Raw genomic sequence first — 26,405 nt, 5'->3', positions numbered from 1 at the left:
GCTTTCTCTATTGTCCCGGGGCACGCATGGATTGGCTATCGACTGTGGGAAACTCAAAGTCGCTCAGGACCCATACATTTGTATGCAGCCACTGCGTATAAATAGAGGAACTCCCGGCTCCCTTCTCCACCAGCTAACCAGCAAGCTCCAAGCCGAAACCTGCACTTGGGATAATGGCACCCAGTGCTCTCTCCCTGGAAATCCTAACACCCAAAGAGAAGAATAGAGTAAGTATCTGCTGTCTCTGTGACAGCAAAAAGCTGAGACGGGCCAAACTCCTTTAGCAGCAGGTTATATAGAGATGGGAAAGTCTCACTGCTAACTGTCCTCCTCTCATTTTGTGTTACAGCTCAGGAAACCAATTGTAGAGAAACTGCGACGCGATCGGATTAACAGCAGCATTGAGCAGCTGAAACTGCTCTTGGAGAAGGAGTTTCAGAGACACCAGCCCAACTCCAAGCTGGAGAAAGCCGACATCCTGGAGATGACTGTCAGCTATCTTAAATACAGCCGAGGTTAGTATGTCCCCCGATCACCCTTGCTGCACTTACTTTTAGGCAAAACTCCAGACTGAGTGTCCCTGTGTAACACTTCTCTTCTGCCCTTGCAGCTTTTGCAGCATCTGCCAAAAGCCTGCAGCAGGATTACTGTGAAGGCTACGCCTGGTGCCTCAAGGAAGCTCTGCAGTTCCTGTCTCTCCATTCAGCGAGCACAGAAACCCGGATGAAGCTGATCTGCCATTTCCAGAGGTCACAACCAGTGCCTAAGGACTCTGGTTCTTCTTCTGCACCCGCTTCCACCCACCAGCCCCCTGCAAAACAAGCAGCACTGAAACCCTCCTGCAGCCTCTGGAGGCCTTGGTAGGCCAAGAGAATGCTTACGTGTTTCCTGGACATTTGCTTGTATTCCGGAGGAGACCATGACTTGCTATACAAGTCCCCCCGACTCCTCTCATGAGTAGGGAAGAATGTTTTCCTTTTGCAGAGCATTACTATGCTTGGATGTCCGCTTCCCTTCTTCCAGAAGGACTGACACAATCCCACCACGTGGAGAGAAAGTTATTCTAAAAGAATGTGAGATGTAATCCTCCTGCTAGGAGGACTGAGAGGAGTTGTTCAGAGAGGAACACTGACTGTTCTTAACCTTAGTGAGGTTGTACGTGTACCTCTGTTGAGAAAGCGGTAACTTCTAAGATGTTCGGGCTAGTGTTTTCAAAAGTGTCCGTTCAGGAGGAGCCTTTTCCTCTGACCTGCCCCACTGGGGACTCCTGTGTCCCAAGCTATCCACACCTCTGCTGCCCGGCCGTGGGGGCCCCAGCTGTCTCACGCAGAGCGGCTAGTCTAACTGGACACTTTTGAAAACTTAGCTTTCCTACGGGTGCCGTAATGGGTTCTATGATATTTGTAGACTGTATTGAGCATGCTGTGGCAATGGTTAAACCATAACTCAAACTACGTAGAGGAAATTCCTCAGGATGTCTTGCTCACAAAATCAGAGTACTGTTTGTGAGGTTCAGGATATGTATGCCTTTTATAAAGGCAAAAGCTCATTTTGATATCCTTATAGGAAAGAAAGTTACGGCTATGTTGTCGATTTTACAAGAAATATTTATCAAAGTCTTTCATGAAAGGCAGGTGTACAAATTATATTTACTCTTGGGTACCCTACCACCAGGGGAGAATGTGAATTCATTACTGTCCTTGGAGGATGCTATGATATGTTATGTGCGAGCTGCACCAATTGTATAACCTGTACCAGAAGTTACCTTGAACTTCAGGGGTTGCAGAAATTTTTAACAGTACAAAAATAAATAATAATAAAAAAATCTATTTAATAAATCCAGCAAGTTATTCTTTCTTGAGTAGTTTGCATAGCTGACTTCCCTGTGGTCCCTGGGGTTACAGGACATGAGACAAAGATTTCAGTAAAGGAAAGATATTCAGAAATGGTATTTAATTGACTCACCAGCTTTGTGTCCATTCGAAACCCCTGCAATGCTGCTTTCCACATACACAGCTCCGCAATAGCCAACCCTAGCGCTCTCACTGCAAGACAAAAATAGAGGCATGCCTAACCCATGAATTCTTGGGAAATTTAGGGCAGAGAGACTTGTCAAGGAAGGTCACAGCGAGGGTGAACTCAAGACAATTTATGCCTGACTCCCAAACATAGCAAATGCTTTTGATTAATAGATAAAGTTTGCCAAGGCACTTTTATGTTACATTTCATGTTCTCGTGGCATGTGCCCTACTCACAGAACAGCCTGAAACGCAGGGAATTTAAACGTAGGGTTTTTTTCCTAAATGGGAGACATGTATAGCTGCTCAATACGTGTGTGTATGTATACGTGAGGAAGAGTCAACACCGGGGATGCCAGCAGCAGCCCTGCCCTTGCCAGTCAGGTCCTGGGTGACTTTGGCAGTCACCCCCCAACCCCGGGCTGTGACATTCACCTCCCCGCTTCCCCCCGAGCTGTGACACTCGCCCCTTGGGCTCTGATACTCGCCCCCGTGAGCGGGAGGGGCGGCAACCTTCCCTGGCGTCCGCCCGCCCCAGCTCCCGCCTCATTCGCATAATCTATGCGCCCGGCCTTGTTAGTATGTAGATGTATGCGCATACATTTGCATACCGATGAGGCCAGGCGAGGAGTGGGTCGCGCTCAAAATGGCGGAGCGGGGCGGGCGCGGCAGCGGCGGTCACGGCAGTTTGGACAAGAGCATCACCCTCCCGCCCGACGAAATCTTCCGCAACCTGGAGAACGCCAAGCGCTTCGCCATAGACATCGGTAACCGGGCGGGGGCCGCGGGGAGGAGGCGGCCGGCGGGGAGCCGGGGGGCCATGGTGGAGGAACGGGCGGCGGCTCTCGCTCGCTGAGGGGACTGGCGGGGTGGGCGGTCTGCCGGGCGCGGGGCACGCTGGGAAATGTATTTCCCTGAGGCGCCCGGACCGGCGCGCGGGGCCCGAGCGGCACTACAGCTCCCGGCGGGCACCGCGGCGGGCGGGCGGCGCGGGGCACGACGGGACGGGGAGTCCCGCCGGCCGGCGATCGCCAGACGGAGGCGGCGAGCGGCACTACAAGGCCCAGCGTGCCGTCCGTCCGCCGCGGCTAACGGGCCGCGGGGGGAAGCGAACTAAGGACGGCCTGGGGCTGTCCTTGGCGGCCGAGGTGGCCGGCCGGCGGGGAACGGGGCCCACGTCTCCCCGCCCCCCCGCCCCACCTCGCCCGCGGCGGGGTCTGGGGGCCTCAGCGACCTCCGGCTGCACTAGGCCCGGCTGAGGGGTAGCGCTACGGATCGCCCCTCCGCCCGACCCTCGTACCTGGCCGCGGCGAGCAGTGCGCTGCGTGGGCCATTCCGTGCTCTCGAGACGGGCCTTGAAGGAAAAAAGAGGGCTGGGGAAAAATGCCGTCCCTCTTGCTCAGGTGGCTGCGGAGATGAGTGGGTTTGGCATGGGCTGGGGGCCTATAGCATTAGCTCACTGCACTTGCTTCCTCAGTCACCCCCAAAACACGCTGTGTCCTATGCGTAAGCCTGAAAATATAACATTCCTGGGTGTGCAACAGCCTGCACCAAGGGACAGAGTAATGCACATCAACGTGACACCTGAGCACTGCAGCAGGGAACGGTGCTGATGTGGGCAGCCATGCAGGGACACAGCTGAGCTGGGCCTGTTAAAAATAGTTTCACCTGTGCAGGGATTAGCATTCATTCTGTGGAGATCTGCAAAACCCAAAGTGCCAGTTCACACATTTTGCTTCTGTTTTGCAGTCGTTAAGTCAGTGGAACTATTTAGTTGGGAAGTCAGGAGGAAAGTGTTCTTCAGCCACAGCACCATTGTGTGAGCCCCCATTAGTGCTCTGGTTAACGCTGCTCTGGGTGGTGTAGACTTACTGTGTAGTGGGAAGAATATATGCGCCATAGTATACAATCTTGTCATATCATAAGTATGCTTAACTCCTTCAGAAGCTACTTGTTTCATGCCTGTTAAAATAACGACTGGAATCGGTCCTTTCTGTGGGTCAGAGTGGAATTAGAATTGTGGGATTAGTTATAAAGCTTAGTTGCATGTCTCAGCTGGTGTTCTGAATGGATTTAAGTCTTTAAAAACTGGGAGAGGAAGAGGAGAACATACAAAGCATACCTTTACATACCATTTATCTGTTGATAAATTAATTGCCGGAGCGCTTATGTCATTATCAGTGTTGTACAAACAATATGACATTCCAACACAGGCTTCATGATTCTTCCACTTAGAAGTTTGGAAGGAAGCTTTCCCTCACAGCACAGAGCTACTGAGTTTAGTTTCAAAAAACAAAAAAAACAAAACAACAAACAACCAAAACACACAAAACCAAAAGCTAAGAAAAACCTCACCTTTAAGCAATGAGCTAGCAGAACAGAGTTTGGATTTTGTTTACAAGAAACTTTAAAGCATTGGCTAGTACACTGAAATAAGATCTGAGGTCAGGAAAGCTTTATTGCTTTTGTTACTATAAGCGTCTGTCAGTGATCACTCTAAGTTGACCTCACTTGAATTTTGCTGGAGAAAGCCACCTATTTTTCTCCTACAGATTGTAAAAATTTTCCTGTTTATTTGGGCTCTACGGAAGAGATGAGTACTGTTACGAAGACAAAGCTATAAGCACTAGCCGATTATTTTTCACTTGCCAATGCTGCATTTCTTGATTACATTTGTTTAAGGCAGAGTATAGGGCCACCGAATTTAGCAATTATGCTATGATCTAACATTGCCAGGTTTTTATTTACTTTTAGGATTTTAATTTTAACCCAGTGGTTTGTTGTAATTACTTCCTGTCCTGTACACAGGATGTTCTATGAGGTGCATGGTAAACTTGCTGAAAGGGGTAACATGCCAGATTTTTGGCAAGGGGCAAATAACACATGCAGGCTTAAATTCAACTACACATTAGGCCTGTAGCACTGGGAGATACAGACCACCTGACTGCCTTGTGCTCCTATTCTGAGAGCACAGATGCAAAGTTAGAAGTGACTTTCTGTACAGATAAGGGCTGTTACGGGCTGCAGCCTGGGGTACTTTTTACACAGAATTAAAATTAAGGGGTTTTCTCCAATAGCCAAAGCAGCTTTGAGGTTTATGAAGCAAACTGATACCTTAATCAGATCTTGATACTCATGAGTAGTTGAGGAGACATTTTTCTTTTTTGGGGGGTGGGGTGGATATTTAAGAGTTGTTTTAACAAAAATAAGCAGGCTTTGACAATGTCCTACTTCCAGACTCAAATATCTACTTGGTTAAGATACCAGAGGTATCAGAAGCACCAGCAGGTACTGTTATGTCCTAAGGAAAATTAGTTAGTGAAGTTATTCAGTGTAACTTCGTAAATTCGCTTTTGCATGTCAGATGCAAAGACAGCACAGATATGGCAAGTGTTTAAGTTCTGTTTCCAAGGTGAGAGTGGGAATTTTTGTTGTCTTGATGTAAGCAGACTCGAGGCTTTAAGAGAAAAGGGTGATGGGGCTGGTCTGCTCAGCCTTGCATGTTGGTAATATCACTGACTGCTATGCTTGATGAACATAAAGCATTCTTTACCCCAAAGCCAAGAATAATCTTGCAAAGTAGTTGTTATTCGGTACATAAAGTCATCTTCTAACCAGCTATGAATTTTTAGCTTGTCCTTGGGAGCAGGTTAAGAATATTTACTTAAGTGTTCCTGATGAAACACTTTTTAATTGTGCATATAGCATGCATTGCTCAATTACAGAAAACCTACTTATAAAATCTTCTTATAAGCAGCAGATTTAGGGCTTTCTATAAAGAGTTTTCAAACAAGATAAATAACAGTGATATATGTGCTAGCCTAGCCAGTTAGGAACTTCCACTTATTTCTGCTCATCTTCACTCGTCCCCACATCAGTTGGGCATAAGCTCAACTTGTGGAGCTTTTCCCCTGTAAGTAGTGCATTCAGAGTCAACCATGCCAAATCAGTTTCCAGACACGTGTTCTTTGTCTCACTGCGTTATACATTTAGCTTAATTATATCTGGCTTTAGCTAAGGAGATCTTAAAACCCAAGAACTCTGAGGTAAGGCATATGTAAACATAAGTTACCTTGTTTGCTCTAAGGTGAGGCATTAATCATATCTTGTCATCTTTTTATTTAAAGGTGGTTCATTAACCAAATTGGCTTATTATTCAACTGTGCAGCACAAAGTGGCAAGAGTGAGATCCTTTGATCATTCTGGAAAGGTGAGAATTGTATCATTAATCAGTGGCATGTAATTAACTCCTAAGAGTGAAATACTGGACTGACTTCTCATAGTAGAATAGAAATTTCATCTGAAACGCATCTAGTAACTTGTTCTCTATCTAACTTTACCTAGAACTGTCTTGTAGTTGAAGTATGACATTCTGTAATGTCTGTTACTCGGAAGTTTTTACAACTGAGATGTTTATTTTAAACATACATTTTAGTATGTACTGACACTTACAGCCACCCCTAAGCATTTGTACTGCAGCTCAGGTGAACATGTGGCTCCTGTTGATAATCCTTTGCTATATTCCAGGGGAAAGTAGCTGTTAGCGTGTGTTTGGCAATTACTTTTGCTTTACAAGCTGAATATAGCTCTAGATATAAATTCATGTGATGATACACCATATGTTTTCTTTACTGAAAGTCTGATTGCAGGGCTTCAGAGTTGTGCAGCCCATGCACAGGCAAACTCAGTTACGTTCCTTGCCTTCTTGGAAGTGCTTGAATTGCCAGGTAGTGTTTGAAATAGTTATTTTCTAGACAGGTAAGTATCGTACTTCTGTAAAATACCCATACTCCCATGTAAACATACCCTTTGTCATACAGGGATATTTCATGCATGTCTAATGCATGGGAGAATTGATTATATTCTCAACTTAAAGAATATTAAGATCTGTTGAAACTACGTTCTTCTTTGAAAGTGGCTTGAGAAGTTATGTTTTTAATAGCATTAACACAGCTTCAAAGGAAACAGGTATTGATGTTCAGTAGTTTAGCATATAACCTAGGAGTCTGAATAATCTGTAAGAAATTCTTTTCTCTTTTAAAGGACATAGAAAATGAACCTTTGTATGAAATATCAGTTCAGGAGGAGATTACAGCTCGACTTCACTTCATTAAATTTGAAAACACTTATATTGAAACCTGCCTAGATTTCATCAAAGACCATCTTGTCAACACAGAGACAAAAGTCATCAAAGCTACAGGTGGTGGTGCCTATAAATTCAAAGATCTTATTGAGAAGAAATTGGGGTTGAAGTAAGTGGAATTGTTTAAACTTAGTTATAGGAGCGTATTTCTTCTTTGAATAGATTTTAGTAGACTAACTTTCAATTTTGCCCATCTGCCCTCAAAAGCTATCTACACCGCAAGAGTGAAGCAGTAGAATGGGTGCATGCGTCTTGGTCAGAGCCAGCTGAATTGACTTGTTAGTGAACATAAGCTGCAAAAAGATAACCGTATCATTGACTGACACGGCAGAGGAGCAGGAATAGAGAAAACAGACAGGAACACAGGGTTCAGGAGAAAGACAGTAAAGAGAGGAAAGCAGGCTATTATCGCAGCTTTTTTTTCTCTAAAGGATTTAACTTGCAGCTACTCCATTTTTTAAGTTAAATTAGTCTCTATCATAGTAGTCGTTTTTACTTTTCACCTTATGACTGGCAGCATTTCAGTGATGGTGTCCTAGCTATCAATAGCATGCTTTGGACATACTGTTGAACTCTACTGGAGTAGAGATCCAGATACACAAAGCCTAAACTGGTATATAAAACTAAGTAATATTTAAAATAAAGTACTAAGTAAATTCATTGCTAACAAGAATTTTAATTGAGACACTTTACTTAGTCACTATGATGAGGTGTGCTTAAGTGCATCAGTCTCTCTACTTAAAGTCTAAGGATGAAATCCACAAGACAACTTTATTATTAAAAGCCAAAGTATTGTTGGGAGACACTTTTTTTCCTGGAGGTACCTAATCTCAATAGTTGCCTAAGTTCTCAAGTTGGAGTTCCAAAAGCTTCTAACATTTTTCTGTGCACGCTAAGATGTGAGTAATTAATAGAAATAGTAACTTAACAGCATAGCTTCTACCTAAACTTCATGTAGGGGCATAGGCATGCAGGAGACTAAAGGGCAGTCTTATCAATTTACAGCATCATAAATTTACTACTCAAACATCTTTATCAAACACCACATGCTGAAAAAGCTGCTGTAAGTGGAGATAAAAATATCATTAATTTACACAAATTTAAAACATACCTAATGTTACTGGGGAGACCATCAAGGCACCTCTTATGCTGTAGTTCTGTGTAGCACACGGTTCAGTCTCTGAGGTTCTGTGTAGCACACGGTTCAGTCTCTGAGGTACTGTGCTCACCTTTTATACTACTTTTTCAAATAACTTCATTCTTCTGATAGGTAGGATTCTGTTAACTGTTTTTCAAACCAGCCTACATCAGTACCTTATTGGCTATTCCTAAGGATCAATTAATCAAGACAAGGAGGCAATTTCCAGCTTTTCTCATGTGGCACACCTGGGTTTTGTTTCTTTGTTTTTTATTTGGTAATTACATACTTAATTGGTATGGAAAAAGCAGCACATTCGCCATCCTTACAAACATAAAGCGTGCTGTGTTAATTGAGGTGTATGCTTGGGCTTTGCTCATGTGTTTTCAACAAGGTTTATGATATTTCATGTAGGAAATATAGCATATTTGATTCAAGAAATTTACCATCGATCAGTAACAATACATAAGATACAGAAATTTAGAGAACTCAGTAAGTGTTAGCTGACATAACTACATCATTCATCTTAACTAAATTATGTGTCATGTTCCCAGACTCCATACTCATGATAATGTCTTGTTGTGAATCCTATTATTCTTGTGAGAAGTCTTTTTTTCCCTGTGTTTAGTAATCCCAGTAGTAGGCTCCTTGCGGTCACTTCAATCTGTCATAAATGAGTGCTGAAATGGTGAGGGGGGTGCGTTTTTCTTCATTGAGAAGGAAGGGAAAGAGCAATAGAAAATTTTTCCATGTTAGGAAATTGTTTTGTCTTGTGGTAGCACGAGGGCACTAAAGAGACAGTGTAAACAAGCAAACAGGGGAGCAGGATTATTTTCAATGACAACATGATTAATGTAAGACTAAGGTTACTGTGTAACTTCGGACTGTGAGTTCTGGCATGGAAAATGAACATCAGAAGATAGGCAGATGTAGGTTTCATGTTTTCAGGGATCTGGACTTTCACCATGTGGTGTGGGTTGCTATTTCCTCTTTGTAAAGTCCTTAAAAACTACTGTTCTAAAATCATACTTGCTTATCAATAGGACTGTGGAATTTATGTAAGGGGTTTTTTCTCCCACTTCCCTTTAGGGTAGATAAAGAAGATGTAATGACCTGCCTAATTAAAGGATGCAACTTCGTACTAAGGAACATACCCCATGAAGTATTTGCGTACCAGAAAGATTCAGATACAGAATTCCGTTTTCAGACGAACCACCCAAATATTTTCCCTTATTTACTGGTGAATATTGGCTCTGGGGTTTCTATAGTGAAGGTAAGTGGTTGCTAACTGTTTTATTGTAGAATTTGATAAAGGTGATCTGAAACATCTTACTGTTTCAGATTTGTAGTTGTTTCTTCTTGGGTAATACAAAGTTTAGAAAGAAAATAATGGTTTGGGTTTTTCTTAATTTCCATTTCTTACGGAGTTATGAGTGCTTTTCCGTTCACTAACATAGTTTCTTTGTAATCACATTTAATTCAGTGTTTAGAGAAGTTGTTATATTAACTGATGAGGACAAAAGCTGTCAGATCAGAGTGATTTTTAATATTTATTTGTTTGTTTGTTTTTGTTTGGTTGTTTTGAGGGGACCAAATTTAATGTCTATATTTAGGATTATTGGCTAAGAATTAAATACAAAGATTTCAGAAGCTGCTTGTGGTATATGTGGAACATGCACCTCTGGAGAACTTCTCACCTGATATTTATGCAATTAAATAGTTCACCTACACTAATTCCACTGTTAAAGAAACCCCCCACACTCTCATATCTAACTGTGTGTTCATAGTCATTATGGGACTTTCTAGACAAATCTGCCTTGTTTTATTGACAGGTAGAAACAGAAGACAAATTTGAATGGATTGGAGGGAGCTCAATTGGAGGTGGAACCTTCTGGGGTCTTGGAGCACTGCTCACAAAAACAAAGGTATCGAAGTGTCAGTTTTAAGGGGCGTGGAATTAAATGAGATGCTAAGAGGAAGCTTGAAATGTTGTAATGCCGAACACTCTTTGAGTAGGGAGAAATAGTTATTTTAAGTAATGTCTGTATGGGAAACCAGAAGTCCAACTTTAGTATATTAGAAGATGAAAAAAAATCACGTCTGTCTCTTGTGGGGGTTGTACCTTTTATTCAAAGAATTGCTACACTTGTGCAGAAACAGAGCCGGCAGTTCTGCAATGCTGAGGACAATTTTAATACTCTCCATTAGGTGCTTGTGGTCCTAGACTGTTAATAACAAAACCGAGTCCTTGACTTATGTTCCTATTCTCAAGGCTTCCGATGCATAAAAGGAAGCTTTAAATTCAAAAAGATACTAGTAGAATATAGGGACAAAAATGATAAGGTGCTCATCAGTGGCAAAATAGTAATCCTGTTTGGGTCTCGAGGAGTTTTTTGACAAGGACAAATAAAGTCTATAATAACAGGCCTCAAAGTGGTCTGTTAATTTTCTGTACTCTTTTTCAATGTGAAATGCCTGCCTAGTTCTTGCAATATCATCTGCAGAAGAAAAGCAGAGAGCACCCAATTACTGCAAAATGTCTGGGAGCAGAGAAGAGGGATTCTGTCTCTCTTTGTTACACATTATGCTTTCAGGCGTTCATCACTTGAACCCCAGGTTGGTAATCTGCCAGAATAAGGCCTGATGTAGTACTGCTCTGCCTAACTCAGCTCTTAAATCACGCTGTTTTTTCCTGTCTTGAAGATCCAGATGGCTTAAATAGGTGTCTCTAAATGTCAGCGGTGTAGAAAAAGCTAGAGTTACATGTGCACCAAATAAGAAAATGTTAAAGGGAAGACTCATACTTGCAATATTTTATTTGATGCTTTTAAAAAAGAAATCTTAAAACATGACAATGTCTGCTCTTAATTCTCTCTGATTTTGTAGAAAACGAAATTAGGGTTACCAGACTTATAAATCAAGCATTAGTATAATGCAGATTGCGTGCAAGTTTAATGTCAGGGACATTAGTGCATTTCTGCAATAGTAAAGGCAGACTTAGTCTTTTGGATTTTAAACAATTTTTTTCTTATGCCTTGAGAAGACATAGTTACAGTGTTTCTGACTTTATTCCAAGAGAAGAGATGGCTGAGGCTTCTGACTATGTGCTGATCCATTTCTAGTTTTCAGGGGAAATTCAACAAATTATTTGCAGATAATTGCAGATAACTGAAGAGGACGGTTGTGCTTTTCATTGTTAAAGGAGCTGCATTTAAGATCAGTCTGTCTGATAAGATATGGACTCTGGATAAGTCCTTGTAATTAGAAATAATGTATCTTTTGCTGACAGGGTTGGTTCTAGGACAAGCCAAACCCCCCAGTTTGGGTCAGTAAAGATGCTGCAGAACTCTGAATTTATGGACAACGTTCTCTGGCTGTCCAAGAAAGCTAGAGTAATTCTTCTTCTCGTCCTCAGAAATTTGATGAATTGCTGCAACTGGCTTCAAAGGGACAGCACACAAACGTTGACATGCTGGTGAAAGATGTGTATGGAGGTGCCTACCAGACCCTGGGGCTAAGTGGAAATCTGATAGCCAGCAGCTTTGGGAAATCTACTACAGCAGATAAAGGTATCGGTATATGAAGCATTGACCCAAGATTTGCTATGCAGTTTACACTTTATATTGCCTGTCAGAATGGATTTGCTGCTTGTGCCAGCATCCTGTGAACACTTAAACGGATGGAAAAATAGTTGCCAACTTCATCAGCATAACCATATCTTTCTTTATCCGTTTCCCTATGTTATGCATGCTGGGCTGAGAGGGGACATGGAACACTGCTTGAGTGCTCCAGTTATTTGGAGTTGTTGTTTGAAAGTAATGAGGAGAAGAAATGCAACCGTCTCCTCTGTCCCTTGGGAATCTGATGTTTGTAATGATCTACCAAGTAGATCTGGAAGAAGCCGGTCCTTTTCATGATCTTGCCTACATGTTTTACCTGCACGACATTTTATTGATTAAAAACACTACATAGTACTGTCTTACGAGCAGCTCTTCACATTTTTGGTTTGGGATTGCATGTGGGAAATATACGTGGCTTTCTTGGTCCAGAAAAGGACCCATGGCATTGATGGACTATAACTTGCAATTTTAGTTTCAGTATTATAATAAAATGCTTGCAGTGCATCTCAGGTCAAGATGGACGGATGAACCATCATCATCTGTGGTTCCTAGAGAGAAGAAATGGAGTTCTTGCCATTTGCTGTTGGCCTTTCAAGCAGGTTTATTTCCAGCAATATTTCACAGAGGCTTAGTGGTTTTTTCATGATATCTTCAGTCAAATACACACTACTTCTTGTTTGAAGTACTTATTTCATGAAAGATTTTTGGTGGGGGGAAACACTTTTCTTCTACACACATAAAGAGATTGGTCAAACTTTTTTTGTTTTTTCTCCAGCTGTAGGCTGTCTGTTAGAAAAGTACAGTCCGTTTGAGCGTTCTTCAGCTGCATTTAATTTGGTTTACTATTTCTTTCCTTTAAGAATTTTCCAAAGAAGATATGGCAAAAAGTTTGTTACATATGATCAGCAATGACATTGGTCAACTTGCCTGCCTCTATGCCAAACTCCATAACTTAGATAAAATCTATTTTGGAGGATTCTTTATTCGGGGTCACCCTGTTACCATGCGCACAATAACCTACAGTATCAACTTCTTCTCCAAGGTAACGAAAACAGAGATTTTCCTAATAGCAAAGTCATGTATTTAGGTACCTTTCTAGGATGTTGTGAGACTTTAATAAATTCATTTGCACACAAAGTTAGCTTAGAGGACTGCTGTTTAGGTAGGTAAGGCAGGGCTATAAAGATCTGTTGTGGGAGGGGTACAATAAATGCGAGTTGCCTGGGAGTTCTGTCTGGCCTCTCTTTCTCTCTCCCTCCTTCCTTCTCCTTTTTTTTTTTGTTTTGATTGACAGTCTGTCCTGTAGCTGCCAAGTAATGAGTTTTCACTATTTTCTTAGATAGCTACCATTGTTATTCAATTCCTCTTGCTGACTTGCATCTATTTCTTTTCACCCCCTAGGCTATGCAATGTGGGATTGTTCTGCTGAGATAGTAGTTTGTGGGGTTTTTATGTTGCTTGTTTGTTGTTCAAAAAAACCAAACACCAAAACCAACCCCCCAAAAAACAACCAAGCTGTAGTTCTTTGCAGGTTTTGAAGCTGTGGAAAATACTGAAGATTTTTCACTAGAAAAATTATCAAGTCCAAAAGCTTACTTAATGGTTATTACAAGTAGATTAGTTCCTGTGCTTTTCAATTTTATAGATGACATTTTTTTTTCTTGTCTCAGTGCTTCAAGCAAGAGACTCCTGTATACTACTTCTTTTCATCTTTATTATATCATTGCAGTCCCTTTCTGTAAAACCTTGCTTGGTTTCAAGAAAACTATTGCAAAACTGCAGCTTTAGATTTTTGTAAGAATAGCTTCAAATCGTGATTCAAATCCAAATCTCATTGTGAATTGTAGCTGGTCTTTTACTATAGCTTACCTCAGCGTTAATTGTTCTTCCAGCCGCTGCTGCAGACATAGCTGATTGTCCTTTAGAGGAGGCAGTGTCTCACCCAGCCTTGCCCGGGGAAGCTAAGGGTCCCTGCCGCTAGGACCAGGGTGTTCGTATTCTCCCTAGCATTCCTGTATTATATTAACAGTTAAAATAACTAATTTGATGGGGGCGATGCGTGGATAATATATACCATGTCTGTATGATGTTGAACGTTAAATAGCAGTTTAAGGAAATCAAGATAATGAGCAAATGTCTTGAAGGCATTGGTGCCCAGTGGCACAGGCATAGGCTGATGACCTCGAAATGAGATGACCTTGTATTTCCAGCCTGCCCAAGCAAGAGGAGTTGAATATTCATGGCATGATGTACCGGTCTTTTCCAGTGAAGGCACTGCCTTCCCTCTGCTTCTGTGGTTGTGCAGGCTTAGAATACACACCACTTCTGCATGTGTTTTTTCCCCAGCTGTTTAATAATTGTGGAATGATGTATGTAAGCGGTTCCGCCTGAAGCTGTGTGTCAGAAGCACCGTTAAAGTTACTGAATGTGTTAGAATGTAGCACAAATTAATATTACCATCTTCTAGTTGTTTCTATTAAATCTAAGTGTAAAACTAGTGACAAAGAAGTACATATTAGCCATCAGGGACCATCCAATTGCAATGTTTCATATTGTGGCAGGGAGAGGTTCAGGCATTGTTCCTGAGACATGAAGGCTACCTGGGAGCCATTGGGGCATTTTTAAAAGGAGCTGAACAAGACAGTAAGTACAGCGCTGCTATGTTCTGTATATGCTGTGTTCTGAAATGTCAGTGTAATGTCCAAGTTTCTCTTAAGAGGCTGCATGTAAGTAGTTGCCTAAATAAATACATTTGGCACTAATAAACACAGATGCTGGGCTTTGGTTTTATGTATTCTGGTGGGGACATCTTAATTTCTCCCTGTTTTTCCTGCTCACCTTTGAGAAGGCAGCAGGATTCGGCTCTTCTCTTTTCTGCATTTCTGCAAAGAGCAGTCATAACTCTAAATCAAATTGGGGAAATGTGGTTTCTGAGAACTTTCCCCCTCTTTAAGAGGCCAGCTTCTGAATTCAGGTAATGTACTGAAGAAGACCAGCATCTCAAAACTGTGTTCGTTTGAGAGTGGAAAGCCTCACAGACATTGGTGAAGGATGAGACACTCCTGTCCAGCATTCTTTGGGTACAGGCTGCTTTGGTCGAATACTGCCAATTTTATATTCCTTTTTCTTGTTGATATACTAGCAAGCCATTCGGCATATCAGTTATAGTAGAACAGATAGTGAGGGTTTTAATGGTATTTAGTTTTAGTAAACATCAAATATACCTCAGAATAATGGATATGGAACTATTTTCATAACTATTTTATAAATATGGGTGAGGAACCAGCTACTGGGGAATTAAAGATGTTGCTTCTGCAGCATGTACTGTACCTCTGAACGGGATTAAACTTTTTCTCAAATAAAAAAAAAATCTAGAAATATCTTTAGTGTTTATATGAAACTTACATTGTGCTTGGAGAGTTTTGTAATTATATTTTGCTAATAATGGATCTAGATTTAGAAATAAGAAATTGACTCTATGATCAGTGATAGTGCTTTGAAGACATGCTGGTTATAGCCCTTAGTGACAAGGAAAAGGGCTTAAAAAAAGAATTTTAGAACTTTAATTGTCTTGTGTCTCATTGAGGTTGAAGCTCTCTAGAGCTAGGTACTTCACTGAGTGGTTAAAACATTTCTTTGGGGGCTAGAGGGAAAAGTTATATTTACTTATAAAGACAAGGGGAAATGGCTTTTGTAGTGAAAGAGCTTCTCTGAAGGGATGCTAACTCTAGACTCACTCATGGGAGTACTTCCAGTTTTATTTTCAGATTATGTGTCTCTCTCTCTTTCTCTTTTGTAGATCCAAATCAGTATAGCTGGGGAGAGAATTACGCTGGGAGTTCTGGTCTTATGAGCACATCACCTGATGTTTACCCTATGCAAAGAACAAGGAGTGGTACAGTATGTGGTTGTCCTTTCTAGAACTAAGTGCCTTTTCTTAGTAATGGTGATTTGAAAGTTGATGATTATTCTCAAGCTAGTTGCTTCTTGCCCCTGAGACTCCTGCTTTAATACAGTGTCTTGTGTCATGTGTGATGTCGTCTTGTGTCTTGTTTGATGTAATGTCTCATAAAACCAGATTGTGGCTGCTACTTTGTCTTATTCTCCTTCACCAGAGCTGGGGGGGGAACATTCATCTCTTACCCTTTCTCTGAAGTAGCTGGGTTTTGCTACAGTTGAAATATTGTGCTTCAGAATTTTTGAATCTGATGTTCCACTGTCTTTAAGCAGCGTTTATTTACTTCCTATGAGAAGAGAAATAAATAATTGGACAGAAGAGCATCAGCCCAGTCATCTCTTAAATACACTGACAATACAGTAATTCCGATTTCACAGTGAAACTGGCATACAGTAAGGAATCAGAAAATACATTAAGGTTCTTAAAATATTCTAATATTGCATCTACTGAAGTGCTTTTGAAAAGAAGCTAGAATAGTGGAGCTCATTGTGTTTTACTGTCTTTTACCGGTCCGCATGTCAGTGTTTTTCATGTCAAGTTGTTTTTTTTTTTAATTTCCTCCATCATTGATTTATCTCCTCCCAGTTTTCAGGAGTTAGTTTCCTATACTTGCTGTAGGGTGTGGGGGGAGGAGCAGGGGTTGCCTGTGGTTAGTTTTTTCTGTTGGTTGTTAGGCTTTTTTAGGCCTGAAGATGGGGTGCAGAACTCTCACTGAACGGTTTCCCAGACCAAGCCTTAACATAAGTCTGCTATGAGCTGCAGATGATGGATTTTGTGGGTTGTGCATATATATGAAAAATATATCTAATTTTAAGCTCTGCCATAACTGAAATTATTGTAATGAAATTGTGGATTACGAGTATGACCAAAAAATAATAACATGATCCTTCTTAATCATAAAATATGTGACAGGTTTTAAAAAGTATTTATGCAGATGTAATGGTGCTCTCTTGTTTGTCAAGCCTTTAATCTGGGAAAAGGTTATTTTTTTTCCATGCTGGCAGTGGTACAGGAGTCTCACGCCAGCTGTAATGTACTGTCCACAGTTTTTCCATTTTGAATTCTTCTATTGCTTGGCACTCACTTTGTTCACATAAGCGAAATCTCTTTGCAACAATCCTGGTTCAGAAATGTCCGCTCTTCAGCAGTGAAATTAGTACAGAATACAATCTTTCTATAGCAACCACTTTGGTTTATGTACACAAAGTCTTGTTACATTGTGGGCATTAATCTTAGTCTGAACGTTTCTAGGCCATGCCGTGTTCGCAAATGCAATGCGATTAGATAGCTGTATAAAATAAAGATAAATGTGTGCAGGTTTTTTTACACGCAAGAAATAAGGCACACTTTATGCACAGAGCTGTGTAACTATACCTATTTCACATGAACTTAGGCTCTATCCTTAGAAGTTTGGTCCGCAGCCTTGTTTTCACAAAGTGTAAGGAAAAGTTTTGGAGACTTTCTCAGGATTGTAAAAGGAAGTTGTAAAGCAGGATAGCAACGTTCATTGACAGATAAACCTGTGCTCAGCGCTTTGTGTTCCTGCCTGGACCTGATAGCCAGGTTTGACAGTACTGGGGAGGAAGGGAAGGAAAATCATAAAATAAGAGGGCCTATAGTAAGTTTTCAACATGAAATTTGGTAATCTCTGTCTATAGGGTGGGCATGGATAAATAATCTGTGCAGGGGAGCGGATTATTTACGATGGCATATACTCTAATTTGTTAGTCTTAACTGTGCATGGAGTTCTGTAGCCCTGGTACTAGTACAATTTGTTATGAATCGATTTCTGACTAAGTTCTAATAAATCTCTTTCATTTTTCACCTAGTTTGACATGCTCGAAATGGACAGGTTGGAGAGACCACTTGTTAACCTGCCGCTGCTGAAAGACCCATCAACCTATATCCCAGACACCGTTGACCTCACAGACGATGCCATGGCCAGGAAGTACTGGCTGACCTGCTTCGAGGAGGCGCTGGATGGGGTAAGTGTCACTAGGCCGTTATATGTTTGAGTGATGCAAATATTTAGCAAATAAATGTTCTGTGGACCAACATGTTTACCCTGCAAAATATACCTGCATATATACCTGCAAAATACACCTACAAATATACAGCCGCTTTCACATCTGAAGAGCACGATTTAATCAGACACGAGTTCTTTTTTTCTGCACTGTGAAACTGATTCAGTCAGTGCACGCTAGTACTTAAGAGCTACCTATACTTCATAACCAAATCCAAATCAGAAACTTCCTGAGTGTGTGTCAGGAGGAAAAGGGTTGGGAAAAACACGAGCAAAACGGGGACTTGACCTTATTGTAGTAAAGAAAAAAGAACACAAGGGGTTGATGTGGACTGTTAAATTTCTGCCGGTTTCTCTTTTTGCGTGTGTTTTCCCCTCTGATAAGTAGTTAGAACTTGTGTTTAGTTTCTGAAAATACAGTCTTGAAAATAAACTTTAAGAAGACAGGAGGTATTTAAAATTATTCTTTGATGGTTGGAGTAAAGGAAAGCTGGAAGGTGCTGTGTGGGAGGGACCAGGTAATATGCAGACACTGGACAGTGTAGCAGATGGAGGGGTTATTTTTGAGGCTGAACTTCAGATCAGTTACATGAAGGAAGAATTCATTTGGTAACTTCAGCCTTGCCTCATTTCTCTACCAGGTGGCAAAGCGAGCTGCGGCCAGTCAGCCGGACTCTGTTGATGCACTGGAGAGAGCTGAAAAGTTCCGACAGAAATACTGGAATAAGCTCCAGACGCTCAGGCAGCAGCCTTTGTAAGTGTCTTCGTTTTGCCTTTTTCATCACTTGCTGCTTCTGTGAGCAGAGCAAATTCAAAGCTGACTGAAAACTAACTAAAAGCTAAATAAAAGCTAAGCAGAGCAAACCGAAGGCTAAGTAGGCTGAAGGCAATAGGAAGTCGATGTGCCAACCATCAGGTCTTCTACACAGAACGTTCAGATCTCGTACATTGGAATGTAACAGAAAAATTCTATCTCAGCAGAAAATTTATAACTAAAAATTGTTACATCATTATATTAAATGACCATTATTAAATGGTAGCATATTAATTCAAGTACCTAGCTGTTCTCTGAACGTTTTCCCTCTTTGTGTTTAAATAAACTGTAGCAGATTTACCACTTAGAGACAGCGTTTAGCACATGCGGCACGCAAAGCTTTTTAACTCAAGTGCTTGTGTGCTATGACTTACAGAGGAAAAAATAACTTCTTTCTGTTTGAAGTAGTTGATCTCTCTTTTTCCCCCCTTTTTCCTTTTTGAAGTGCATATGGTACCTTAACAGTTAGAAGCCTTTTGGATACAAGGGAACACTGTTTAAACGAGTTCAATTTTCCGGATCCCTATTCAAAGGTAAGTTGTTCTTGCTTTACAGGACGGACAACATGTAAGTTCAAGACACTTTTTCCATACTCTGCAACTTTGTCTAAGTAGTGGCTTATAGGGGAGAGATCAGTAACTGGCTGCCTTGCAGCAGTTGTCACCAGGTGGTGGTTGTCACTGAGCAGAAACAGCGACGGGTAATGGGGTATAAAGCCTTTGACCTCTAACGTGCTCATGGTGAGGATAAAGCTGACCAAAAGTATTACCAGCTTCGCTTGTCTGATACTTCGGAGAGGTGAATTGACGGTGTCAGTCCCGTTCCTGATGAGCGCATGGTGTCTGCCGTCAGCTCCTGCTGTAACCTGCTCCTTCAGGGAGGAGGCATTTCCTTCAGTTTAGAACTGAGGAAGCTGCGTGGAGAAGCCAGCGCTTCTGATTGTGGAGAGGTTCAGTTTTGAGGACTGACAGTTTATTTCCCTTTATACTGAGGCTACTGTTGCAGTCTAGCAAATTTCAGGAATTTTTCTTTTTTTCCTCCTCATTCTCATAATTCTCTTCATGGCGTGGAAACCATTTTCAAATGTAAAGCTGTGTGTAACTATGTAAGTACTTTCCAATCAATACGTAAATTGCAGACAGTTGTAAAAGACACTTGGCATTGTTAACTTGTAGATCATAACAATCTCAGCGGCTCCAGGCAAAGTCACCAATGCTATGAACTCACATTTCTGTAGTCCTTAAACTACTTTCAAGTGCGTTTGCCTTTCTTTCCTCGCCCCCAAAAGGAAAGAAAAGGAAGGGTGGGTGGGTTCATAACCAGATAATCGTCCTCCCCCACCTCATCATGTCCAGAAAAAGCCTGGGAAAAAAACAACCCTTCACACATTCCCTCACTTGCTGAGGCAGCCTCTCCTTAAACCAAACCGTGCTGCTTTCCTGCGTGTTGTCTCTGGATTAATTTACTGCTGTGCTGTAAAAAGATTCTTGATTACTTTTGTAATTTTTGAGATAACTGAGCAGAGTTGGGTTGGAGCGTATACAAATGCATAACCTCTAGCTCTTCAAAACGTTTGTTGCCATTGTGCAGCTCTTTACCCTTTGTGTTTTACGCTGTAACATACTATGGTCGGGGGAGAGGACACGTGAAGCCAGTATTTCTCACAAATAACTTGCCGTAGGTCCGATCCTCACCACTCGCCTGTGGGCATATAAGTAATAACGGTGCCAGTGTCTGGTTAGAGACTTTTTTCTGACCGTTGATATATTTCTACAAAATAGATAGAAGGTTCTCCCTGCCTCTATTGTCAGATGTTACATTCACTCTAAGAAAGAGGTATAAAATACATGAGGTCTCTTTTACTTATGTTTGCTTTTTGGTAATTCAGACAAGATACCGCCAAGAAAAGATCTTGATGTAAAGATGGTCCCCAGTATCGCTTTTCAGTTTTTTTAAGATAAGTAGCTATGTAATGCTGATCTCACTGGAGGTAGCAGCAGAGAACAAACTCAAGAGCTTCTGAGCATGATGGGATGATGAAACTCTTGATGCAAAAATAAAAAATAGTCTTCTCCAGTGTTAGAAGAGCTGCTCGGGGTCAGCCTTCTCACGGCAATCGCCTGGGCTCGGGGGATCCTGTCACTGCTAAAGCTCCTTGTGTGCATCCACTCTCCCCTTCCCCCATCTGCTCAAGATCAATTGTACTTCTCACTTACTAAGAAAAGTAATTGTTGGGCTACAGATGACATCCTAGCACTAATGAAGCTTTTTATTAGAATCCCAGGAAACTTTTTTCTTGTTGATACTAAGCATGCTGATAACAGTAACTTGTTGGTCCATTAGAGGCCATGAACGTAGAGGAGAAAGCTTGAACGTGGTCTTGGGACTGAGACAACCAATAATGGGTAAGAAATTTTTGTCTATAAATCCAATGTTTCATGTTTTTCTTACAGGTAAAGCAGAAAGAAAATGGCATAGCCTTAAAATGTTTTCAAAGCGTAATCGAATCTTTGGATTCATTAGGCTGGGAGGAGAGGCAGTTTGCTCTGGTGAAAGGACTTCTTGCGGGGAATGTCTTTGACTGGGGAGCAAAAGCAGTCTCAGAGTAGGTGTTAAATATTTTAAAAGCACCCTTTTAAGATACAGAATATCCGATTGTTCTTTTTAAAAAAAAAAATAATAAATGCACCAATCTAACTTTAATTGTAGATTGTATTTCACCTTAATCAAACGTTGGTTGTTTATTTGCAAGCATTGTGGTGGTGTGGGAAAGCTTACATTTCCACCCTTCAAATCTGGCAGACGTGTCACTGTGACTGTTTGGATTAAGTGATGGAGCATTTGATATTCCAGTCTGGCTGCTTTGCTGGTAGCGTTGTTGTTGGCACTGCGTTTGGGTATGTGTTGTACCGTGTTCCTAGCGTAGAGACCATGCGATTTTCCTGCAAGCTCCCGTTGGCCTGATACCTCAGGGTGTATTCAGTGGGCTGTCGTTAGGTTGAGTGGTCTCACGATGGCTAAATACTAATTATCTTTGATCAACATATGTTTCTGTTACCATTTGGAGAGCTTTTTTCCTTATGTCCTGTCAGCAGCCATGAGTTCATTTAAGGATATTAATGCCAACAGGCTTTAAATATTTTTGATTTTTCAGTTCTAGAACTTTATTCTTGTGGGGCTGATAATCTAGATCCAAGAGCACGGGAGAGGGATGCTGTTTTGTAGCTGCTGTTCAGCACTTCCTTTCCCTTTCTACATCTTTTGAGGAGTTTTCCCTCTGATTAAATCAAAAAAAGACCATTAAAAACGAGGTGATTCAAGGCTCCGTGGGCATTCTTAGTCTCGTGTTATTTCTGATGTCGCCCACACCCAGAAACTTGAACAGACACCAGTCAGAGCAGTCGGTCTGCTTGCCGCTCCTGCTACGTGTAGTGCTCATTCTCTTTAAGGAGGGGACTAAGAGACACAGACCGAGTTAAACGTCGCTTAGAACTAGATTTAAGGAACTTGAGGAGTCTTGCCTGGCAAGCATCGCCCGCATGGCGTGATACTTTAACTGACAGCTTAGAACTATCCATCTCATCATGTAAATCCCCATTGCCACCTTGGGGCTGCTTTCCTCCACGTATAGCAATAGCAGTAGCTTTTAAAACCTGTATCTGGTTATTTTAATTCCTTTTATTCCCACATAGGTACAACTTTAAAAAACTTTTTAGACCAATCTTCAAATTAGACTTTGTAAAACACTGTTTTACTGTGCAGATGTTTTAGATCATGACTACATTTTATGGTGATCTGCAGACCAAAAGATGTCTCTCTTGCCTGTAGTCTAGTGCCTGCAGACATTTGTATATTGCTGAAGCTTTTTTCTTTTAGCGTAAGAGCTCTAATTTAATGTACATCTGCGCCTTTTGTTTTTAACATAAGCACAAAGTGTTTGTTTCTCAGTCACTGGACCTGCCCACACTTCCCATTACAACCAATGCAGTGAAATTGCTGACCACCTGCTAAAGAGATGTTTGAATTCTGTTTGCGTGAGATGAACTTGCTTAACTCTGTACCCTTTATTTCTCTTCTGATACAGTGTTCTGGAATCTGAGCCACAATTTGGATTTGAAGAAGCCAAGTCAAAACTACAAGGTATAGGGAGATCTGTGGTGGTGGTTGGAGCTGGACAGTGTGTTGATATGAGAGTGGAGGAGAGTGCGAACGTGTTTGTTGTGGCAGTTCTGCTCCCAGATGACAAGACATCATTAGTACTTGCTGGGGTTATCTGAAATACAGGCTACAGAGTCTTGATGGAATGTTCCTGTTTGTGTTCCAAAGGAATCGAAACCTGAACACCTCTCTCCTCGAGCAGAAGCCTTGCCCACACAGATACTCAGAATTTCTTGCCCAGGCTATTTTTCGTGCCTGTTCTGACCCGGTCAGGGAAAGACTGTCCTGGGAGGTACAACACCGTCCATCCTAGGATAAGTCGTTACGATAGCCAACTTGCATGACTTTATTGCTTTATTATGAAAATTCTATTTTAAGATTGGTGTAATAGAGGATAATTGAGAGCTCATGAACTCTTTGAATCTACACATTTAACATTCAAAACTTTAGCTCAAATGCTTTAATGCTTAAGCATCTGTAACGAGACATCTGCTTCTTGTAATGTACAGAATTTCCGTTTGCCTCAGGGAAATGCTAACATGATTTTGTCTGTGACACAGAACGGCCCTGGTTAGAAGATTCCTACAGTCAGTGGCTAGAGCGACTGAAGGTACAACGCCGCGATTGTTACTAACCATTGATCAATGAAAAACATTAATCATAAAACCACCTTATTAATCATGGTTTTTTAACAGAACTCTGTTCAGACAACTCAAAATAAATTCTGGTAACACAGTACTTCAGCAGCCTTACCATAAAGAAAGGAATAAAAGAATTAGTCTGAAACCTCATCACTTACCAAGTTCCTTTGCTGAATTCCTTCAGAAACTGCAGCACTTGGAACCCAGCCGCTGTCAGAGCTGTTCCAAGGAACCGCGTTGTGTCCCTGCTTTATCAGGGCGCTTGTTTCTCTACAGCTACACCCAAACTTTGAAAACTTGGGCCCAAGTGCAACGTTTGGCTTGTTCCTCCATCTGAGTAGCCAACCTAAAAACAACTTTAATTTAGGAGCTTGCTGAAAGTAATTAACTTCTCAATTAGCAAAGCTTTTTTGGCCTGTGATCTCAATTACTATTTAATTAAGGTTAATTGGAAAGTTTTGGTTTCTTTGTGTAAATCTCTATGTGGGAAATGACAGCCAAAAGGTTTGGTATGAAGACGCTATTGCAAATCACTAGGTATTACATCTTAGAACGAAAGTATCAGCTAACCTGGTCTAACAGTGATAATTAAGGAACTTCAAGCGCTGGCCTGACAATTTTGTATTAGGAATTACGCATCGTTCACTGTAAAAATTCTGCTGGTATGAACTAGAGCGAACAAAGTTTCATAACGTCAGCTTTAGAACGAGTTGAAAGGTTAGTGGAGAACAGGAAATACCTTTTCACTTCAGGAGGTCACTGCCCCAGCAGCCCATCCTGCCCCTGCCTGGCAGACGGGAATCCCGTCACCCTGCTGCGCGGTAGCGTAACCCAGCCACCACGGGGGCTTGCCCTGATAACCGGCCCGTCCCCGTAGGCAGCTGCCCACGCTGCTGCTTCTGTTTCGGAGAACGGAATTCTCCAGCCACGTGGCAAACCGCTGGCCGTGCTCCAGCCTCCCCACGTTCCCCGTCAGAGCTGCAGGAGCCAGGCCTGTCTGTCACTGGCAGATGCAGCTTCTGTTACTGCAGTTTGAAAGACGCCTCTCAAACAAAGTAACGTAACTAAAGGCTGTGCTAAATAACTGTGCAAAGACACTGTCAGGGAAAGTGAGTGCTCGCAAGATTAAGGGTAGGTGATGTCTGATGAGTTACGCTGCTACTATTTAGGGAACCAAAATTGACAGTCATTTAAGGGTATAAAATGGGGGGGGTGTGTCGTAAAGTGAATAGTCCTAAATAACACAAACTCTTCACTGAAATGAATTGTGAACTCAATCCTGAATACATTGGTTTTCTCTTACAGGAGGGTCCCCCTCATAAATGTGCCTTAATTTTCGCAGATAACAGTGGAATAGACATAATTTTAGGCGTCTTTCCTTTTGTCAGAGAGCTCCTTTCTAGAGGGACAGAGGTAAGTGGTTTTCATTGTGAATTCACGATGTAACAGAGCTTTGGTAATTAGTGGAAGGATGATAACGCCCTGCCAGTAGTACACTTAACCAGACTGGCTCCTAACATCTAAATTGGGAATAAAACAAATCCCTGGAACTCCAAAGTCTATCTTTAAGTAGACTGCGAAAGGCAGCGAAGCAAAATGAGCCTCTGTCAGCCCTAAGTCTGCTGGACACGGGTCCGTAATGTCAGAGGACCTGAAGCAGCTGGTTTACCGAGGGAGAAGGAAGCCTGGGCTCCAGCCTTTCTCTTTGCGGCTCCTCCTTGGTAAAGTCAGGCGATGGTGATGTTAAACAGACAAGCAGCTCTAACATCATACATCAACTGCATTAATTGGTGGACTCTTGACATCTCTACCGCAGGTTATACTGGCTTGTAACTCTGGCCCTGCCCTAAATGACGTCACCTACAGTGAATCCCTGATTGTTACTGAGCGGATAGCGGCAATGGATCCCGTTATTCAGTAAGCACGTAACCAGTCTTCATGATGTATCACACAGTACATAGAAGGAAGAAGCAAGTTCCTTGTTACATACTTAGTTCATATTTAACTGTGTTTATTAGTGTCTGGAATCTGCAACCTGGCAGTAAGATAAGGCAGATTGTTTACTTTCATTACGGTGAAAACTTCAGAAATCAGATCTTTCTTGAACATCCATAATTATATTTCTTGTCTGTGTCATCCCTGATAAGCACTCAAGCTACTAAAACATAAATCTTCTGTGTTAAAAAGAGCAGAGGAAAGTACGTTTATTTCAGATACAGTTTCCCCAGCAGAGGGCACGTAGCTGACTAAATAAGCCTTTTGCTCAAGGAAACGTGATGTTTTGTCGTGATGTCCTCGCAGGAAAGGAAGCTTTTGCAAAGAATATTTAGATTGTTGTTGTTGTCTGGCTCATCACTAGCTTTGCATGACCCTGTTGAGGCACCTGTTTAACTTTTTTGTCTTTTTTGTTTTTGTAAATAAAGATCTGCACTTAAGGAAGAGAAGCTGCTGTTGGTTCAGACAGGTTCGAGTTCGCCGTGTCTGGATCTAAGGTACGTTGGCAAAGTACCCGTTTGTTCCTTGTCTCCATCAGCTGCAGGATGTTCAGAGCCTTGGCTCTGGAGTAGCTCAGCCACCCTTCCCGACGCCAACCACTTCCGCACAACCACTAGGAGCTGCTTAGTCTGGATTTACAGACTTGTAATATTCATCGAGCCTTACCAGTTGTTGGACATCTTATTTGTCGTGTTTGTGTTCAGGATCGACACAGGGTCAGCTCCATGAGCAGCTTTGTTATGATGTAAAATCCTGCACAGGACCAAGAAACCCTCTTTTAGAGGGGACTTTAAGAGGCATTTCATGTTGCTAACCTATTTATTTTTAATTAATTTCTCTATTGGAGACAGAACTTACCTGTGTTTTCTGGGAAATCCCAATTCTGCATGCATTTAA

At 41.7% G+C, this 26,405-nt stretch overlaps 3 protein-coding genes across 6 annotated transcripts in view; 2 read left to right on the top strand and 1 right to left on the bottom strand.

The window, feature by feature from the left end:
* LOC141751917 (transcription factor HES-5-like) overlaps positions 1 to 2,719 on the bottom strand; it is a 26,197-nt gene extending 23,478 nt beyond the window's left edge. The window contains exons 1-2 of the mRNA XM_074609547.1: positions 2,620 to 2,719; positions 1,966 to 2,045 (exon numbers count right to left, since the gene is read on the bottom strand). The gene's annotated coding sequence lies outside the window, so the exon portion shown is untranslated. The remainder of the gene's footprint in view (positions 1 to 1,965; positions 2,046 to 2,619) is intronic.
* HES5 (hes family bHLH transcription factor 5) lies at positions 129 to 1,888 on the top strand. The gene is made up of 3 exons (XM_074609549.1): positions 129 to 227; positions 350 to 515; positions 611 to 1,888. The coding sequence occupies exons 1-3, from the start codon at positions 174 to 176 to the stop codon at positions 862 to 864; spliced, it is 474 nt and encodes a 157-aa protein (XP_074465650.1). The 5' UTR covers positions 129 to 173; the 3' UTR covers positions 865 to 1,888.
* The window catches only part of PANK4 (pantothenate kinase 4 (inactive)), a 24,388-nt gene continuing 612 nt past the window's right edge, over positions 2,630 to 26,405 (top strand). Inside the window, exons 1-18 of one of the 4 annotated variants that reach the window (XM_074609537.1) lie at positions 2,632 to 2,785; positions 6,146 to 6,228; positions 7,062 to 7,270; positions 9,389 to 9,572; positions 10,132 to 10,224; positions 11,715 to 11,868; positions 12,780 to 12,961; positions 14,481 to 14,562; positions 15,719 to 15,819; positions 17,707 to 17,862; positions 18,542 to 18,654; positions 19,160 to 19,247; positions 21,168 to 21,319; positions 22,799 to 22,854; positions 23,433 to 23,482; positions 24,819 to 24,926; positions 25,330 to 25,430; positions 25,937 to 26,005. In XM_074609537.1, the coding sequence (XP_074465638.1) occupies positions 2,632 to 2,785; positions 6,146 to 6,228; positions 7,062 to 7,270; positions 9,389 to 9,572; positions 10,132 to 10,224; positions 11,715 to 11,868; positions 12,780 to 12,961; positions 14,481 to 14,562; positions 15,719 to 15,819; positions 17,707 to 17,862; positions 18,542 to 18,654; positions 19,160 to 19,247; positions 21,168 to 21,319; positions 22,799 to 22,854; positions 23,433 to 23,482; positions 24,819 to 24,926; positions 25,330 to 25,430; positions 25,937 to 26,005 (2,135 nt within the window). Of the gene's footprint in view, positions 2,786 to 6,145; positions 6,229 to 7,061; positions 7,271 to 8,300; positions 8,378 to 9,388; positions 9,573 to 10,131; positions 10,225 to 11,714; positions 11,869 to 12,779; positions 12,962 to 14,480; positions 14,563 to 15,718; positions 15,820 to 17,706; positions 17,863 to 18,541; positions 18,655 to 19,159; positions 19,248 to 21,167; positions 21,320 to 22,798; positions 22,855 to 23,432; positions 23,483 to 24,818; positions 24,927 to 25,329; positions 25,431 to 25,936; positions 26,006 to 26,405 lie in introns of those variants that run through there. The other 3 variants (XM_074609539.1, XM_074609538.1, XM_074609540.1) reach the window with 3 other exon arrangements.

The sequence above is a fragment of the Larus michahellis genome, chromosome 16 (genome assembly GCF_964199755.1).
Source record: "Larus michahellis chromosome 16, bLarMic1.1, whole genome shotgun sequence".
Lineage (NCBI taxonomy): Eukaryota > Metazoa > Chordata > Aves > Charadriiformes > Laridae > Larus > Larus michahellis.
The sequence above is the reverse complement of the archived record's forward strand: the minus strand, read 5'-3'. Positions and strand labels throughout refer to the sequence as shown.